Source organism: Paroedura picta, chromosome 2 (genome assembly GCF_049243985.1).
Source record: "Paroedura picta isolate Pp20150507F chromosome 2, Ppicta_v3.0, whole genome shotgun sequence".
NCBI classification, from domain to species: Eukaryota; Metazoa; Chordata; class Lepidosauria; order Squamata; family Gekkonidae; genus Paroedura; species Paroedura picta.
In genome coordinates, this window is record NC_135370.1 from 73,814,760 (window position 1) to 73,835,101 (window position 20,342).

Below are 20,342 nucleotides of genomic sequence, written 5' to 3' on the forward strand. Positions count from 1 at the left end.
AGGTTGTTCTCAAGGGTCTAGCAGTTTTTTAGGGGGAATCCACTTTTGTGGATTCTCCAAAAAGCACTACAACAAAGCAATTTTTGCGGGACTGTTGCACAAGTGTTGCTGATTGTGTACGACGTCATGAATAACGAGAAATATATAGCATTACACAATGGCAACACTTCGGCTACATTAACGCTGTGCGGAATGGACCTGTCTTTCTCCCCAATGGGTACCCTGCACAGCTAACATTTTGTTCTTGCAACTACCTTGTGTGATAGGTTAGGCTGAAAGACTGTGACTGGCCCTAGCAAGCATCCATAGAATGTGGGCATTTGAACCTGGGTCTTCCAAAGACCAGTTTGACACTCTTCACCCCTATACCACATTGCTCAGTGGTGATATTGATACTGGCTTTGCAGAGATCCTGTTGAACAACTTTATATATTGATTTAACACTGCAGATTATATAAAGGTAAAGGTAAAGGTATCCCCTGTGCAAGCACCGGGTCATGTCTGACCCTTGGGGTGACGCCCTCTAGCATTTTCATGGCAGACTCAATACAGGGTGGTTTGCCAGTGCCTTCCCCAGTCATTACCATTTTACCCCCCAAGCAATTTACTGACCTTGGAAAGATGGAAGGCTGAGTCACCTTGAGCCGGCTGCTGGGCTTGAACTCCCAGCCTCATGGGCACAGCTTCAGACTGCATGTTTTCTGCCTTACCACTCTGCGCCACAAGAGGCTCTTGCAGATTATATAGAGCAGGGGTAGTCAACCCGTGGTCCTCCAGATGTTCATGGACTACAGTTCCCATGGGAATTGTAGTCCATAAACATCTGGAGGACCACAGGTTGACTACCCCTGATATAGAGCACCATAAATGGAGAGCCAGCATGGTGTAGTTTTGAAAGCTTCTGACTAGGATATGGGAGACCCAGGTTCAAATCCCCACTGTGCTACAGAAGGTCACTGAGTGACCCAAGGTCAGTCACACACTCTCCGTCTATCTTTCTTCACAGGGTTGTTGTGAGGATAAGGCAGAAGAGAGGATAATAATATCAGCTGCTTTGGTTGTCCCACTGAGGAAAAAGGTGGGATGAATAAAGTAAATGAAATATATTCCTTATAATTTCATATCTATGTCAGTTATTAAAGCCAATATCTAGATCCTGGTCACTATTTTGCGACTCCCATTCCCTGACAGAATCCTTCAACTAATTTCCAGCTATTTTCCACCTGCACCATGAGCAGAAGCCTGCATCCTCATACTCCTGACATCACAATCTGTCCGAGCTAGCCATTGGCTGCAGCATATGTCCATCCAGACAGAGGAGAGATGTAAAAGGATGATGGAGAGCTCCTACTGTCCTTTCCAATGTCCAGCATAGCCAGAGGCAGAAACAGGCTCTCACAGGTATGAAAGGGAACAATTTCTGAACCCAGAATGCAGCCAGCATATGTTCTGTCTTTACTCTCCAAATGAATTTGGAATACCAGAGCAAGAGGGTCAAGTAACAGATCCTGAAGAGAGGGTGGAATAAACCATAAGCCTTCAGGGATACAGATGCAAAAACATAAAAAGGATGTAGTGATCCTAGAATTACAAGATCTATCTATCTATCTATCTATCTATCTATCTATCTATCTATCTATCTATCTATCTATCTATCTATCTATCTATCTATCTATCTATCTATCTATCTATCTATCTATCTATCTATCTATCTATCTATCTATCTATCTATCTATCTATCTATCTATCTATCTATCTATCTATCTATCTATCTATCTATCTATCTATCTATCTATCTATCTATCTATCTATCTATCTATCTATCTATCTATCTATCTATCTATCTATCTATCTATCTATCATTTATTTATTATCTATTATATTTATATACTGCCCTCCCCAAGGGCTCAGGACTTTGAACTTTCTGGCTTTTGAGAAGTCTAACTCATAACCATGGTAAAATGTCAGTTTATGGGTGAATGACAATGGGTAACTGGTAGAGTTACATGCAAAGTAAATGCCCCAACCCATACAACATGTTCTTTTTATATATTTACATGGAAAGAAGTCTCACTGATTTCAATGGAATGCCTTTCAAAGTGAGTGTATTTAGGATTAACGTCAGTATTCTCAGGAATCTCTATTTTATTCTTGTACAAAATGCATGAAATGAAATGTAATCATATCTTTGCAGATTCAGAAAGGTTAGTTATTATTTATTATATTTGTTTCCCACCACTTCCAGCATGCCAGCTAGTGGTGGCTTACATTATAAAACCCTCCATCAATAAAACCCCACTAAAAACCTCATTGAAAATAACATTAAACAATAAAATGTGTCAGTTTGTGTAAGTATAACCTTTGGGGATTAGACTTGTTAGATGTACAGAAGTTGCCTCTATTGGCTAGATATGTGGAGCACCAAGCTGCTTAAAAGAATAAAATAGTTTTTTATTGTGAAGAGAGAAACAAACTTTGTATAGAAAGATGAAAGGAGACAGTCCTAACAAACTGTTTTGTTCTGGAGGCAAGCAGGGAAGAAAGTATGATCAAAGGGGGAGGAAGTCTCCAAAGAGCCTATCAGGACACTGGAGGGGAGAGTACTTGAAAAACACTGGGAAGTTTCTGATCTAAATATGCTATATGCACATCTCCTCCAATGTCCCCTGCAGGATATTCTTCTCATGCTGTTAAAAAATGCACGCCACAGATGCACGCATATTTCAACAGCTTTGACAGTAAAGAAATAAATTGTCCAGTAGACATTTTTAATCCTGTAAACAGAATACGCAGGAGTAAAACTGTTCTCACCCCCAATTCTAAATTAACTTCCTTTCCTCCAGCAGAAATAGTGCCATCTGTGCACTGATGTGAGAATCTTACATTTTGCCCTTGCCACTTTATCAATTCTCTCATGGTCTGCTGGTCCTAAAATCTGGCATTCAAATCCAAGGTTGTGGCTTCACTGAAGATTAACTTATTCTGTGCTTTAGATCTGTAGGGACAAAAGTAATATAAATTATTCAGATAAATAAAAATATTAACATTCCTATTTTATTTAGTTAGTTTTCTACCTCAGCATCCTACTAAAATAATACTTGACAACTTACTGATAAACATTTATAAAACTAGTAACGTAATCCAAATATTTTGTACTTTAAAAAACAGCAAAAACCGGTAGGAGCGAAAAGCAGATACCTGCAGTGATAAAACCAGCGCTCAGTGACAAATTCAAAAGATCCAGAGAAAAGATATATTACATGAGGAGTCTTGCGCGGCCATCAAGTGTCTTCTGGAATCAAAGTGAGAGGCAAAAGGATGGACAGGAAGTGCTGAAGTCTGGCAATTACAACTGAAAGAACCCTGTCATGTGAGTTTAGTGCGTGTTTTCTTGTGGTGCAATATTTGGTCAAAGAAGAACTATTGTAATAAGTAAATCTTTAACTGTGTCCATGCGCAGTGACAAAACCTGGAGAACAACTTGGCTGATCCTGGAGCATATGGTTTCTAGGGTTTAAAGACAGTGAGCACTGCACCTTCTGTTACAGTTCTTTTATCATGATATTTCTGCAAGTATGCAAATAAAAAATTAAAAGGCAAGGAGAGAAAATTGATACAGACTGTCGCTTCTGGTGACGCTGCAGCTGATTTGAATGAAAATGAAGGAAACTGAAGCAGGGAAACCTACCCTTTTAATTTATTTATGACATTTGTATCTCAATCATGCTTCGAGGAGCTCAGCATCATGTTTTCACCTCACGATCCTAAGAAGTAGGTTAGGCAGAGGGATATGATTGACCACCCTCTACATTTTATGGCTTTGCAAGCATTAGAATCAGTTCTAAACTCTTCCACATTAGGAACAAACACTTCTAATCCTTTTTGTACAATGTGTCCCTGTACTGAGTTTGCATGGCTATGGCTGAATATGCACAATATGCATCAGATAGAAGATGAATGTCTATTGCAGTTCAGGTCTTGAAGCTTTAAAACTGACGACAATATGCATCATGTTAAATGGCTAGTACTGGCTCAGACCACAACTGGCAAGTGCTTTAACTAGGGACTTTGCTGCCAGAGGATGTAGCAGTGGCCTCTACTACAAATGGCTTCCATATGCAGTGAACTTCTGAATACCAGTGCTGGTCAGCAACAAAGAAGACGGGAGAAAAAAACTTAACCCAAACACATGAATTAAGAACCCAAAGGTTCTGTAGAAGTAGCAGTAACAAAACAAAGCATTCACAAAATGGTGGAACATGGCTATAATTGGTAGTTTTCTTGTTCTTTGCCACTCAACTAAAAATGGCAACAAGGAGAACTCACCTTGTTTTGCTATAGTGGCTTTTCAAGAAGGTTAACAAAATGGTACAAACGTATTAGGAGGGGGAGAAGGAACATATGTCACTCATTACTAATTCTGTCAATATCTAAAATAAGTGCTTTGGCATTGTACAATCATACTGTGTACAGTAAACACCCATATATAACAGCTGCATCCTCCACCATAAAACAGCAACAAGATTATGCCACCACAACAAAAGCACAGTCCTGAGGGAACACTTCTGGCCCATATACAACCAATAAGAATAGATTCAAATGAGTAGCCATGTTGGTCTGAAGTAGCACAATAAAATCAGAGTCCAGTAGCACCTTTAAGACCAACAAAGAATTATTCTAGGTGTGAGGTTTCGAGTGCAAGCACTCTTTCTCAGACTAAGAACTGACCATCATAACAGTAGGAATATATTTGTTTATTTTATTATATTTATATATGCGGTTTACATGTAACATAAGAACTATACATGAAACAAAATATAAGCAAAAGTTAATCCTGTTATATTAATAAACTGTGTCACAGCGTCCACACATAGCCACATGATAACTCCCTGCCAAACCAGCCAGTCAGACCCCTCAAACCCATTTGTAGTTCACAAAGACATATCAGAAATAAAACTGTCAAAGCCAGTGATCCACGGTTCAGACCCTACTATTTACTGCCAGCCCCATCTGTCTCCATACCAGCGTGAAACTTTCTTACAACAATACAATACAATACAATACCTTTATTGGCATAAAGCAGATTAGGAGGCTATACAAAGATAGTCAAGATACATCGGACAGTTTAAGTTTAAAAACTGAGGACAGAAATTTAGCCATAATAAAAGTTACAAGTAGAAGCTAAGCAGGCAGCTATCTTGTCCTGGGACCAGAAAGTAGAATTCAAAATTACATTATATATTACTAACAGTCACATAATTCCAATTAAAATAAATTGTGAGGAATGTGGATACACAAGTTACATAAGGTTAGCATGTATAGTGAGATAAAAAACCCTTTGTCTTTGTTGAGTCCAGGGTATGTCAAAGTATTGAGTGTTGTAATAACTTGCATTTCTGCAATCTCCCTTTCTAGTCTGTTCTTGAAGTTTCTTTGTAATAAAACAGCTACTTTCAGGTCCTTTATTGAATGTCCTGCAAGGTTGAAGTGTTCCCCTACAGGTTTTTCAATCTTGTGGCTTTTGATGTCAGACTTGTGTCCATTAATTCTTTGGTGGAGGGTTTGACCTGTTTGTCCTATGTAGAAGACAGAAGGACATTGTTGGCACTTGATGGCATATACTAAGGGCCATTTCGCACAGCTTCAAAGTAGCAGAATGGTTGCTATTTGGAAACGCTACTAATTTGCCATAACCCACGACGTCGTAGACAATCTGCAACAATCCTGAAACCAATCAGCAAAAAGCGCTTCGTTGTGGCGCTTTCAGGGGAATCCAGAAAAGTGGATTCACCCTCCGGATAGCGATACACTCCTGCAACCAATCTGCAACAGTAGCGCTAAAGACCTGTGCGTTACCATTGTTGCTGGTTCTTCAAAGTCCCTCCCCCTGGCTCTCTCCTCCAAACTTCCGGCGAAGCGATCGCCATTTTTTTTTCTCCGAGCGAGCGGGGATAAACGCACCGGCGAGCCTCTTTCTGTTTAGAGGCTTCCCTGGCTTCAGTCCTTCACCTTTAGTCACTAAGCACAAACCACTGAAAAGCCCGTTTGCTGAAATAAAGTCCCTTTATTTTTTACAAATAAATTCAGCCGAAAATCGGGCCCGTGAGAGGGGGGGGGGATTTTTTTTTTATCACTCGAGGCAGCGTGCAAACGATCATACAATCAAACGACAGCTCACATTAGGCAGCTGGATGGGTCTCTCCGTAGCAACGAATCTACCTAGATTCGTTGCTATGGGTCGTTTTTTTTTTTTTAAACCTTTCTTAAAGGGAAAGGGGCTGTTTGGGAGCATGCTAACGGCTGCCCATTGGCTGCTTGACGGCCAGGGGCGGGACGAGCTTGGCAATAGCGCTTCCTTTCTAGCGATTTCTGCCGAGACCGGAAGCCTGTGGGAAACGCTAAAAAACGCAACTGATTCCACTACAAAGGCAGGTATGCATAACGACGAATTCCACTATTTTAAATGGCGATTTTTCATTCCGCAAACAATTTGCAACAAAGATCCCTGTGCGAAAAGGCCCTAAGTTTGAAGATGAGCAGGTGTATAAGCCTTTGATGGTATAAAGGTAAAGGTATCACCTGCGCAAGCACTAGGTCATGTCTGACCCTTGGGGTGACACCCTCCAGCGTTTTCATGGCAGACTCAATATGGGGTGGTTTGCCAGTGCCTTCCCCAGTCATTACCGTTTACCCCCCAGCAAGCTGTGTACTCATTTTACCGACCTCGGAAGGATGGAAGACTGAGTCAATCTTGAGCCGGCTGCTGGGATTGAACTCCCAGCTTCATGGGCAGAGCTTTCATGTCTGCTGCCTTACCACTCTGCGCCACAAGAGGCTCTTTTTGATGGTATAGGAGGTGATGTTATTAAGTCCAGTAATTGTAGCAATGAAGTGTATATAGTAGCAAAGTTGGCATCTGGGTTTGTTGCAAGCTCTAGTACCAGTGTCCATGTTCCCATTCAATGTTGCATTGTTGTGGGTGAGGAGTTGTTTGAGATTTGGGGGCCGTCTGTGTGAAAGAAAAGGTTTACCTCCCAGTGCTTGGGAAAGAGAACTGTCATTATCCAGTAGGGGTTGTAAGTCACTGATGTGTTGTACTGTCTTGAGCTGAGAGCTATATCTAACCACTAATGGAGAATGTACACATCTATCATCCACAAAACTTGATGGTGTAGAAAAGGCCCTTTTGAGGAATTTCTTTCTTTCTTTCTCAATTATCACTCAATCACTCAAATCACTCAATCAATGGATTTATATACCATCCCTCTTTGACATACCATCTCAGGGCAAGCAATATAAAATAGATTAAAATTTTGAAACCACAATTTGGAAACAAATAGCATCAAGGCAAAAATCTTATATGGATGGTTTAAACCTCAAGATCAAAATACCTCCTGTACTGCAACCCCATTTTAAAAACAAACTGCCTTCCTTGGAACTCTGTCCAACTAACTGTTAACCGGCATCTCAAGATCTCCTTTAAATTTCATTCTAGGGTTGCCCCTAGCAACCTGGCTGTTAACTTTATGTTTTCATCCTCTGTGCTAGACAACAGACCTTTTAGATATGTTGTAGATATGTTTAACTAAAGTAGTACAGCATATGGAAATGAACGATCACATCCGCCCTACTTAATGAGAGGCGGCAGTCAACTTCCCATCCAGATCCTTCCTTAACACCGAGGGGGCTCCATCTTGCCCATAAGCAGGGAAGCAACTTTCAAATGGAGTAAGTGACACAACTCAAGCAATTCCTTCCCTCCCTACAGTTCACCAACCCATGTGGCTGGCTGAAGCTATGTTTCTGGTTTATTCAGCATGCCTTTGCAATAGTAAGCAAGAGCAATATAATAGTGCAGAGGATAGCGTAAGATACAGATTGCGTGACTGGTCTATTTTTTAGTACATGTGTCTCTAGTAGGGTTACCGGGATCTCTCTGACGATTGGGATATGGTTGCCAGATCCAGAGCGGGAAACTCTTGGAGATTTGGGGATGGAGCCTGGGGAGGACAGGAACCTCAATGGAGGCCAATGCCACAGAGTTTACCATATTTTCTCCAAGATAACTGATTTTTGTAATCTAGAGATAAGCTGTTATTCCTGGGGATACCTAGCTCCTACCTGGAGGCTGGCATCCCTAGTCCCTTACAGGTACTGCAAGAATGGGAACCAAAGATAAATGATTATAAGCAGTTCACTGGGCTGCAACAAAAGAGGTTAAGGAAGAAAAGTCACATATACAGCCCTCTCCACATGAGCTTGCCTGACACGTGTCTAGCCACTTGTGTTTTAGGGGGCAGGCCAAAGCTTATTTTTCCACAGGATTTCTGTTAAGGTTTCATTTTGCAGTTTTGCCCTCTTGCTTCTTGATTCCTCCATCATTACATTTTTCGTTAATTCATCATCTGAGATGCTTAAGAAAAGTCTTATCTAGTTTTACCTTTTGCTGCTTGTGTTTTAATTTGTACAGAATGTGGTTTGAGGATATTGTGATGGGAAACAGGGGTTATGTTTTAAACTAAATAGATGGACAGTGTGTGTGTGTGTGGGGGGGGGAAGTGGAAGAGAGAACACAACATTCCTGGCAAAAATAAATTTTAGATATATTCCACTTTAAGTAGCAAAAATAGTGCTACTCTTTAAGAGCATTTGCTATGATTATATTTTTATACCTTAATCTTTCCACACAGGTCAAAGCATTATCTGTTGATTCTTTTAAGCATACAGATTTGTTCCTTTGACATACACATCCAGTATTTACAGCATTAAAAAAATTAATAGTAGTAATTCAAGGGAAAGAGATTGTTCCTCTACACATTGTTCCTGTGAATTTTGAATGGACTGCTTGTAGAAACAACAAAAATATATTGTATCGATAGCAATTAGCTTTTCACAGAGCCCAGCTGAGGCATATCAATCTGGTGCTTCGTGTTGGAACTGTGGATAGGGTTGCAACCCTTCAAAGGGGGGCTTGGAGTTCTCCTGGAATTACAGCTAACCTCCAGATTTCATAGGTCACTCCCCTAAAGAAAATGGTACCTTCAGAGGATGGCCTATATATGGCATCATTTGTGCATATTCGGCTTGGCACAAATGAGGCTAGTTGATAGATGTGAAGGCTGGGTGGATATTGCTCTTGGTTAATTATTAATAACCAGGAGATGGTATGCAGAGAACCGCAACTGGGAAAGTTGGTTCTTTAGATATATGGATCCTCGGCCTTGAGGGCTTTAAAGGTCACAACCAGCACATTGAATTGAACATGGATGTATTTTTTATTTATATACATTATTTATAGTTCACCTTTCCCAGTGAGACTCAAGGCAAATTACACAATGTAAATCAATGCAATCAATAGAATGATACACCTAATAAGCAATGTAACAGGACAAGGAATCACAGACATTTGAAATGGAGGTGGTGTCTGAACAAAGCATAAGTATTAAGCATGGCATTTTAAACAATGTGGAACATTGCATTACATCATTAGATACAGTGCATTTTCCTGAGCCAATCTATTATGATGTAGCCATCTTTCTTTTATAAAAATGTTCCCCCGATTCTGTTTTACAAATGTTTGTAAAATATAGAATATAGGCATATAGAATCCTTCCTGACTTCTTCAGGTCAAAGATTGAAAATGACTGCCTTGGGCACTTAACTGGGTCAGCAAGGGTCAAGCAGGACCCCACTGAAGTGGAAGGTATGATGCCGTTTAAGGCCTCAGACTTCCCACACAGCATTACTCCTGTCTTGTCTGACATAAATTATATGCTCCTCACAGGCAGTCCCTTGTAACAATCAGACTGCTGTGTTCTGAGCCAGCCGCAATTTTTGAGTTGTCTTCAAGGGAAACCCAACATAAAGTGGATTGCAGTGGTCCATCTGTGAGGTTACGAAAGCATGGATCATCACTGCAATCACCCTGTGTTCTTTTCAGATTTACAACTGGCCTCTGCACAGAATAAACAGCACCATGGTTGATTACTACCAAGTACTGGGCATCCCACAAATCGCCTCTTCGGATGACATTAAAAAAGCGTAAGTAGCTCTTCCTCAGATCCCTTTCCCTACATTCAGAACGACTGTATTATACCAAGAACTAAAATGTTAAGCATTTTTTACTGTGTCCGTTGATCGATGATGGAGTGGGAATAAGAGAGACTCAAAATGCAAGTTTTATCTTAATCTGTGGCTGTGGGAATTTGGGCTTGAAATGACCAAAGTTTCTAGTTTAACAGTGCAGTCCTGTGCAAGGTTACTCCAACCTAATTCTACTGAAGTCCATTGGTTTAGAATGCAATAATCCTGCACAGCAGTGGTCCCCAACCTGCGGGCCGCGGCTCGGTGCCGAGCCACAAAGGCCATGGTGCCGGGCCGCAGCTCCCTCTCCCCGCCCCCCCGCAGTAAAAAACTTCCCAGGCCGCAAGCTTGGGAGGGTGGGGAGGGCGGGGAGAAGGAATCAGGGCTGCGGCCGGGCTGCGCATGCGCGCATGCGCGCATGCGCGACCGAAATTGTGCATGTGCGGCACTTTCACGCATGCGCGAAAGTGCCTCGCATGCGCAATTTCGGCCACGCATGGCGCATGCACGGGCGGGGCAGTTGCCCTGCCGGTCCCCAGCCTCAGAAAGGTTGGGGACCACTGCTGCACAGGATTGCACTGTACATCTTTTAATGACAACTATGGGTCTATGTGATGTTGCCTAGTGAAAATGTCATTAGTTGCAATGGCTGCTTTCATGTTAAATTTCCTTTTATATTAATGTACTTTCACATTACATTTCCTGTAAAAACCATGTCATTTTATGGGTGTCTAGGGAACAACTCAAAAGCTGGTGTGACAGGGAGCTGTTTATGCAGTGGTCTCTAATATCATGCTGGATCCAGTTCAAGAAGAAGAAGAAGAAGAAGAAGAAGAGTTGGTTCTTATATGCCGCTTTTCCCTACCCGAAGGAGGCTCAAAGCGGCTTACAGTCGCCTTCCCTTTCCTCTCCCCACAACAGACACCCTGTGGGGTGGGTGAGGCTGAGAGAGCACTCATATCACTGCCCGGTCAGAACAGTTTTATCAGTGCTGTGGCGAGCCCAAGGTCACCCAGCTGGCTGCATGTGGGGGAGCGCAGAATTGAACCTGGCATGCCAGATTAGAAGTCCGCACTCCTAACCACTACACCAAACTGGCTCTCGAAGATTAATTCAAAGATTAATGAGTGGTTGGGATAAATATATGGTGGTATATGATCTACTTTTTATTTGCTTAATTAGACCAATTTCTATCCACCCACTTCCCAAGGACTCAAAGTAGATAACAGCAGTTCAAAACACCTACAATAAAATAAAATACCCAAACAACTCAACACGTATTTGATCCTGATTTTTGATTGTCAGCCCAAAGTTTTAGCACTCTTCTAGAAAATATCCAGCTGTGGGCTCTGTTGGAACCCTAGGGAAATGAAATTCTGCAATTGTGGGACAGCCACCAAGGCCATTTATATGCCTTTTCTATTTCAACTTGGTGCATGGATAGTATAATCAAGTGCGGATGCTCGTTGATCTCAAAATTCATGATGATGTAAAGGAGAAAAGACAATCTGACATATATCGGTACAAAGCTGATAATGACATTAGAGTTCAAATCAAGCACCAGGAATTGTGTCTGGATGAAAACACTGAGCCGGCTACTAGAGCATTGATACAATGTGCTCTCTGTGCCCCCACAGCAAGGAAGTAAACAGCCGTGTTCTGTATCAGCTGATGTTTTCATTAGATCAAGCTCAGCCAAACATAGAAAGCATTACAGTAGCTTAGCCTTGAGGCTATGAATGCACAAGTGATTAAAGGTAAAGGTATCCCCTGTGCAAGCACCAAGTCATGTCTGACCCTTGGGGTGACGCCCATCAGTGTTTTCATGGCAGACTCAATACAGGGTGGTCTTGCCATTCCCTTCCCCAGTCATTACCGTTTTACCCCCCAGCAGCAAGCTGGGTACTCATTTTACCGACCTTGGAAGGATGGGAGGCTGAGTCAACCTTGAGCCAGCTGCTGGGATTGAACTCCCAACCTCATGGACAGACAGCTTCAGACAGCATTTCTGCCGCTTACCACTCTGCGCCACAAGAGGCTCTTACACAAGTGATTATTGCCATGCTAAACAAACTATTTGCTTTGAGAAACTTCAGAATTAAGAGATTGTGGGGTCTGAATGTGCATGTTCAATGAACACCTTGTGCCTAAATCACAATAATATCCTTTTTGGTAAGGACTCACTTTAAGGGATTCAGTGATCTGAAAAAACTGTTAGATTAGGAACATTCCCTCCTGATTAATTTTGCTGCTAAGGGATTATAGTCTGAAGACAGGGTTCCCGTGGCTGGTGTCGTCTGAGTGAGATGATGGTTCATTTTAATGGTCAATTTATAGCCTAGTTTTCTTTCCCCTGAAATATTGCAGGTACAGAAAAAATGCACTGAAATGGCACCCTGATAAAAACCCGGGGAATAAGGAATACGCTGAGAAGAGGTTCAAGGAGATAGCAGAAGCATACGAAGTGCTATCGGACAGTAAGAGCACAGCCCCTTTTCTCCTTTTGTATTTTCTGCAGGGGCTCTGATGACCTGAGTGGATTATTCCCTTTCCTCTTTTGTTTAGTAGCATTCTCTTCTACAGATATGGCTCGTTCTTTAAGATCTTACTTCTGCAGGTCATTGAAGTGATGATTAGGCCTGAATGAATGGTAGCTGGACAACTTCAGAGATTCCTTAATGAAGCAAATTGTTTAGACCTGCTCCGATCTGCTTTCAGAACTCGCCATGGGACTGAAATGGCCTTGGTTGTCCTGATGAGTGACATCCACTGGGAGATAGACAAGAGTGCAACCCTGTTAATTCTCTTGGACTTCTCAGTGGCTTTTGATACCATTAGCTATGATATCCTTCTAGACTGCCTTTCAGGGTTGGGAGTCACTGTTCTGTGGTGGTTCTGGTCCTACTTTAAGGGTAGATTTCAGAAGATGGTGTTGGGAGAGTACTGCTCTGGCCCTTGGCCTCCAAGGTTCCATCTTGTCCCCCCCATACTTTTCAACAGCCATGTGAACCTACCAGGAAAGGTAATCAGAGATTTGGGCTGAGCTGCTATGAATATGCAGATGAAATCAGCTATATTTCATGCTACCAGCAGATCCCAGGGAGACTGGGAAATTGTGAACATATGCCTGGAGGCAGTTTTGGAATGGATGAGAGCTAACAAGTTGAAACTTAATCTCAACAAAATACAGGTGCTACTGGTAGGTTGAATGCCTGACCCAGTTAATGGATTATCCCTTTTTCTGGAAGGGGTCGCACTCCTCTTAAAGGAGAAGGTTCATAGCTTGGAAATGCTCCCAATCCCAGACTTCCTGTTGGATAAACAGGCGGCAGTGGTGGCTAGATAAGCCAGCTGTAGCCCTTCATGGCCAGAAAAGATCTTGCCAGTTGTACATGCCCTAGTAACTTCTAGATTAGATTACTGCAATGCATTCTATGTGGTGTCAGCCTTGAAGAGTATTCAGAAGCTGCAGTTGGCACAGAATGTTGTGGGCTGGAGTAGTAGGTCATTACAGTCTTGGCTCTTTAGTCTTGTTTCACCTATACCGCCTTCCTATCCACTCATCCGGGTCAACCTCAGAGGCCCAGCTTTGGTTGTCCCTGCTATTTGAGGTTAGATGGGCGTTGATCTGAGAAAGGGCCTTTTTTGTGATTGCACCAAAACTTTGGAATACCCTCCCCAAAGTGATTTGTCTGCCTCCTTCTACCAGTGCCTTTCACTGTTGAGTGAAGACTCTTTTCATTTCATCTGGCATATCCCCAACAACATTTTTATCCTTCTTCTAGGATTGTTTGGTTTTTGTTTTAATTGAATTATATTTATATTTAAAATAATTTGATATTTTTTTAAAGATTAAAAACTACATATCTATCTTTCCCCCCCCTCTTAGTATTGTAGTGTTAAATTTTATATTTGTAACTGTATTTCAATATTTAAATGTCTTTATTTTGCAGCCTTGTGGACTTTGATTAGGTAAAAAGGCAGCCTCAAAATGTTTTAAATAAATTAAATAATAGCCCATCCACTAAGGAGTGCTATTCCTTCTCTAACCTATTCACATCCTGCCCCATTAGACTATTTCTCCGACTTATTGTTAGGTTTTCCTTCATTCCCCCTTTCTCTTGATAAGGGACACAAAGAATGCTGCTGAATGCTTTTCCATTCAAGAATTTGGTTAAAGTTCAGGGTTAGTATCTTCTTCCTTTTCCACTCTAGATTATAAACGTGATCTTTATGACCTCTATGGCATTGAAGGACTTATAGGAGCAAGTACAGGTAAGCACCAGATTCAAAGGAACTTGTTATAATGCAGGGATGTAATCTCCAAGTATGCATGGGATGTACTATATGCCTTACTTATGGGCTGTTTTCATTGTTGTCATGTACAAACTAGTGGCTCCTGCTTTCCACCCTGACAACATGTGAATTCTGTTTATCACCACAGGCTCCTGGCAGAAATCTACATCAGTTCATCTGAAATTTTTCATCCATGATGGATGGAGACATAAAATGTCTAGGCCCTGGTGCAAGACACATTTCTGCCCAATGTTTGTGTACATGTAAAGGAAGTGTTTGCTTCAAAGTGATGTTCATATTTGATAGTATTCCCTTCTCCTATTCTGGCCAATCGGTTCCAGTAAAAAAGTTGAGAAAGGCTGTGTGAGACTCTCTGAGAAAACAAAGTCTGGACCCACAGCACCCCCAGTGGTTGGGAAGAATTATGGCAGGGTGAGGACTCTGTGAGGAACACTCTGTGGGTGTTCCAGTAGGGAGAAGGGAACAGGAGTAAACCTGAAACAGCAGCTGTGGACAACTATGAACTGTGGAAGCCACCCCACCTTGTTCTATTGGCACTACACTGTTGCTGCTGGAGGTTAAACTTTCATTGTATTATAAATTATCTTGATGAAAAATCAGTTTCCAACTTGAGTTGGAATTCTTCTTTGCTATATGTTAAATGTGTTGCCTTCCTCTTGTGTGACCACTGTTCTCAAGAGAAACATGCATAGAGTCTGCCCTTTTAATAAGATGGAATAAAGAGTCTTGAGAATCATGGTTTCACTTTGTGCTCATGTGGCCAAGGTTTCCTCCCTGTCTAGTAGGGACTTTTCCCTTTTGATTCAGTAGCCTGCTTTGGCTGAAGGCATGTCTAAAATATATACCTCCCCCATTTAGTTTCTTTTTTACCATCCTGGGAATGCATCATAGCTTGCTGAAACCATGTGGTCTGAACTTAGGTATCTGATTTGTTTCTTGAAAGGGACTGATCATTATCCGAGCACAGGAGGGACTCCTGACTTCATGTTCACCTTTCGTGATGCAGACGAGGTCTTCAGAGAAGTCTTTGGTGAACAAGATCCTTTCAAAGAATTCTTTGGTATGAGCTAGTGCATGAAGGGGAAATGCAGAAAATGTGAACAATCTGACATTAGTGTACCTGGATCAGATCAAATTCCAGCAGCTTCCTAATATGCAGAACAAAGGTCTTCACCAGCCATACCATCACTGGAGATTCTGGAGGCTAGGATGATTACTGTGTGAATTAATGTTTAGCTAAGGGCTCTATTCATAATGTTATACATCTCTGAAGTTTGGCTCTGCATGCCCTCAAATCCACAGCAGATTATATTTTGCCCCCCACATGACAGCTTCCCTGGCTCTATTGTGGGTTTCCTCACACTTGTTTTGGTATGATCATTCCTAAATGATCATACACAAAGACCATTTATGCATTGGGAACTTCACTGCCCCAGCTCTCATGCAGGAGCAAAAATTGGGGGCGGATGAGGTGCACCAGGCCAAATGCTCTCCCATGTGGGTGCAGGAAGAGGTGGGGCAACCTGCCATGACTAAAACTCCAGCCTGCAGCCCGGCATGAAACCTCCAGTGTGTAAACGGTCAAAGTGAGTTTGGGGAAAGTGTATATGAGATGCACCTCCCTTCCAATCTGCCATTCCCCAAAGCAACCAGTAGCACGCTTTTTTGAAATTTAAAAATGGTAGCATAGATGTATAATAAAACACAAGAACAATATAGCAACAATTGATTAAAAAAAACCCTGGCACAAATCCTGCAGGTGGTGGCAGACCAGAGGGGAAAGAACAGAGAAGATTTATGTGCAGAGACTGTTTTGTCACTGTGACTACATCCACAGAAGCCATGAAAGGGAAAACTGAAATTGTCCACATGCAGAAGTAGCATAAAAGTTAAATTAGCAGGGAGCTATCACTAGCTGGTTCACAGTCAAGCGAATATATACTCCCATTTAGCAGATGGGGAACAAAAGAGTGACTTTCTCAAGAACACGGTTTGTGGCTGAGAACATGACTTTGAACTCAGATCTAGATGTCTACAGTTTGGACCTATGCTGGATACTGTTGTCAGGGACCTAGGAAATGGAGCAGGGCAGCTAAACCTGGAAGGCTACAACCTGCCTATCAAACAAGGGTGCAGAAAGGGATCCACCTAAATCAGAAGCCTGGAAGGAAAGGTAAATTTGGAAGATGAGAGTAGAAACCTGGGCTGTTTCCACAATGTTCTATTCCACCTTGACTTCCTATACAGCAGCATTGGTTTCAGGAGCAGCTAGATGATGTTATCATCTATTTGTCCTGTTTCCATATTTTCCCCTACTTTGCTGTAATATTTCCCCACCCTGGTTTGGTACAGCCTTTTGCAAAAAAGTCACAGCCAGAGCACTTATGTTAACAGTTGTTTCAAGACCTTTAGGGATTGTGCAAATGCTTAAGAATCCATGAGATAAGTAGCTCTTAGAGACACAAGCAGATGAAGCTTGAGGATTTACTGTTTCTCTAGTTCCAGACTTAGAATGTTAGTATGATTTATAGGGCCTTAATTACTTTTGGAAATCATGTGTAGGAAAGAAAACAGGAAGGGTGCCTTCTTAGGATATAGGTTCATCTCTAATCTTGCAGTCTAGCCACAAGATCCTGTACTATTGCCCATTCCTGGAACACTACAGAGGATTTCCTTCTGCTCTTTCAGATACACTATAATTGCCAATTTGTATTGTTTAAATTGTATAGTACTGAAATGCGTTTATGCATGCTCAGGTCTCCTGGGGAATTGGGGCATTACTATTTATTTCATTTATGCTCTGCTGTTCTTCTCACCAGTGGGGACCCTAAGTGGCTTGCATTATTCCTCCATTTTATTTTCACAACAACCCGAAATGTTAGATTAGACTGCAACTTTATAACTGCCCCAGGGTCACCCAGTAAGTTTCCGTGGCAAAGTGGAGATTCAAACTTGGGTCTCCCAGATCCTAGCCCAACACTCTATAAAAACAACAGCACAAAGACTATCATTATTTGGAGTATATTATGCATTGTTATACTGTTACTTGTATTGTCAGAGCACATCTAATAAGTCTGTTCCCTGTTTTTTAGATGATTTTTCCCCATTTAGAAATCAGGATGATGGTATGTCTCAGTTGATCATGCCAGGAGGTGTCACCTACTCCTATTGTTCCTATACTTCCCCGGCCCAGACAGGTAAGAGTATGCATTCCCCATTGCCTTATAGCTTTGAGTACTCTGAAGAAACTTGTGACGACTTGTACCTGTCCATTGCAGCCACTGGCACAATCCATTGTCAGTGATTTTCAGTCTTTAGTTTCTGAATTTTTGGTCCTAACTTCTTCTGATTCTGTCAGCTCATAATAATCCATCTCTGCTTTTCACAAGTATAAAGAGCATTTGCTCCTATCAAATTGATACCTGCCATCTTTTATTGCTGTGACTCATAGCTCAGGATGGCCTCTAATGGACTTACTGAAAGCCTTTTGCTATTTGCATATGTACCTCTCAGTGGTGATGTTGAACTCCTATTTTCTAGATTTCTACACTACCTTTGGACCTGGTGCTGAAATGGGAATTGGCTTTCGTTCCATCTCCACAACTACCAAGTACATCAATGGCAAGCGGATAACTACACGGAGGTGAGGTGACAGGATGAGGCCAGTGACACTGTCTGCTTTGTCTCATAATCACACTGCAAGTATGACCTCTCTCATCTGTGGTCTAAAAAGCTAGAAGAGACTGTTTGGGCCATCTAGCACAGCCAGCCCCCTTCCTAATATAAAAAGACTCCTGGGCTCTATGTAAAGGTTCCTCCAACCACCCCAATCATTTTTGTGACGTGCCCAAGGGTGAAAGCTCCCTGACCTCCCATTATTGAGAGAAGTTCAAAGCCACTTTTTAGTCTCATGAGAACTAGTTATACCATGCAGACTGGAAATTTTTCCTACTACTTAAATCTACATCCCATTGTTTTGGTCCTGTACCTTTGTTTTCTTTCTGAGAGCTTTTTTAACATTTAAAAACTGCCAGCATGTTTTCCCCTTCCGCCATTTAAACTTCTTTTGGTGGTCCCAAACATCTTTCAGCTTGTCCGCACTAGATTTGGGTCCAAGACCTGTTAATACAATGCAGCTTGTTTTTAAGTATTTGCCATATTTTGTAATCTGTAGTGTCCAGAATGAAACACTGCAGAGCGTTACACTCTGAAATGGTACTTGTTAAATTTCCATTTTGTTATTTTTGTTCCTCTTTTTTGGGTTTTGAGATATTTCTGAATTTATGATCTCTTCTCTAGAATGTTTGCAGCCCTTCCCCATTTTCTATCACCTACAACTGTCAATTCTTTCATTCCTATGCACAAATTATTGATGGAAGTACTGAATGATACCCAAAACTGACACTCAAAAATAATTCTTACCTATGATTCTTTTAAAACTATCATTTACAAGTATTTTTTAATTTCACAGCTGGTTTATTTCTATAGTTTTGTAGCTTGGCCCCATCCCATGACAGCTAACTACCATAAACCACAGAAAACAAGATAATAATTACATTAAATTTGTTCACCCCATGTCACCTGAGCTGTAACCATCAAACGCCAGAACATAAATATAGCTCTTTCACTGCTTCTGAAAGATGCTGGAATTTGGGTTATAAGGTGAGCTTCCAGAGGGAGGGAATGGTCATGAAGAATGCTTCTGTGCAGGGAGTGGTGGAACATGCTTGGCATACAGTATGGCATATAGTACTTCGCATCATGCTGCTGGGGAAATTATCTGGTCTATTTTGCAGAATTCTTGAGAACGGTCAGGAGACAGTTGAGATTGATGCAGATGGGGAGCTTAAAGTGGCAGAAGTACATGGTAAGAAACAGAGTTTGGGGAACATGAGAGAAGACCACAGTCTTCAAGCAGCAACCACGAGCACCTGTCAGGAATGCTTTAGTTGGGTTGCCAGGTCTGGGTTAGGAAACACCTGGAGACTTTGGGGGTGGAGCTGGGAGTGGGTGGGATTTGGGGTGGAAAAGGACCTCATTGGAGTATAACACCATAGAGTCCATCCTCCAAAACAGTCATTTTCTCCAGGGGAACTGATCTGAGGCCTGGAGATGAGCTATAATTCCAGTATGGCCCCTTCCAACTCTATGATTCTATGAAAATACAAGGCCCTCCTTAGATGGTCCCGCTTCATGTGGCTACAGAAAATGGGGGCCTCCCATGCTTGCTGCCCTCTTCATCCCCTTTTGCTTTTTCTCCAGACCTTGGCAACAATATGAAGGTCAGAGCAGAACAGATTGCCCAGGAGCAGCCCGAGGTCCTGAGCTCTGCCACTGACATCCTAGCTCCACGACGCTCACAGAGTGCTGAGTCTGCTATTGTCTGCCCTGAGGACAATGACAAGGACCTGCATCGGGCCATGGCCTACAGTCTGTCTGAGATGGAGAATGTGGGGCAGCACCTAGTTAACTCCCATAGCCCAAAAAAAAGACGTGGCAGCACTCGACGGGCACATAAAAGAATACTAGGACCCAATGAGGAGGTGGGTGGTCCTTTGGTCTCTCATGCCATGGCCATCAGAACTAAAAGTCCAGGAGGGGGCGACAACAAGAAGGAGACAGGGGACAAGCTGGCTGAAGGACCAAAGACAGGAGGCAGCACAGAAACATCGAAGACTCAGCATGTGTGTGAGGAGAACGATTCTGCTCTTAAAGACATCCAGTATGTCATTCCAGAGATCGTTCCTGCCCGCAGAGACAGGGAATCAGTCATGTGCATCATTCTCTAAGCCCCCAAATACAACACAAGAGCAATGAGTGTCCAATAAAGGTCACAGTCTGGCTGTTGGTCTCCACAGTTGTATTATTCATTGGGGAATAACAGGTTTGCCCGTGGGGTTGGAGCAGCAGGTACCATCAGGCTCAGTTGCATGTAATTTGAA

General features: G+C 42.1%; 1 protein-coding gene across 2 annotated transcripts; it reads left to right on the forward strand.

Moving 5' to 3' along the window:
* Positions 1–1,283: 1,283 nt before the first annotated feature.
* Positions 1,284–20,243, forward strand: LOC143829608 (dnaJ homolog subfamily B member 2-like). Of its 2 annotated transcripts, XM_077320786.1 has the most exons (10): positions 1,284–1,401; positions 3,169–3,370; positions 9,941–10,041; positions 12,451–12,560; positions 14,299–14,358; positions 15,344–15,460; positions 17,493–17,597; positions 17,941–18,043; positions 19,197–19,267; positions 19,663–20,243. In XM_077320786.1, exons 3-10 carry the CDS (start codon positions 9,977–9,979, stop codon positions 20,187–20,189), a joined length of 1,158 nt encoding a protein of 385 aa, XP_077176901.1. In that variant the 5' UTR covers positions 1,284–1,401; positions 3,169–3,370; positions 9,941–9,976; the 3' UTR covers positions 20,190–20,243. The 2 variants fall into 2 exon arrangements, with proteins under 2 accessions (XP_077176901.1, XP_077176902.1); XM_077320787.1 differs by lacking the exons at positions 1,284–1,401; positions 3,169–3,370 and adding an exon at positions 7,481–7,728.
* The last annotated feature ends 99 nt before the right edge of the window (positions 20,244–20,342 follow it).

What these genes read in the sequence shown, in the direction of transcription:
- LOC143829608 (XM_077320786.1), top strand. Translation starts at nt 9,977, where the DNA reads ATGGTTGATTACTACCAAGTACTGGGCATCCCACAAATCGCCTCTTCG. An exon ending in TACTTCCCCGGCCCAGACAG is followed by an intron (nt 17,598 to 17,940) that starts GTAAGAGTATGC and finishes CCTATTTTCTAG; the next exon opens with ATTTCTACACTACCTTTGGA. An exon ending in TAAAGTGGCAGAAGTACATG is followed by an intron (nt 19,268 to 19,662) that starts GTAAGAAACAGA and finishes CTTTTTCTCCAG; the next exon opens with ACCTTGGCAACAATATGAAG.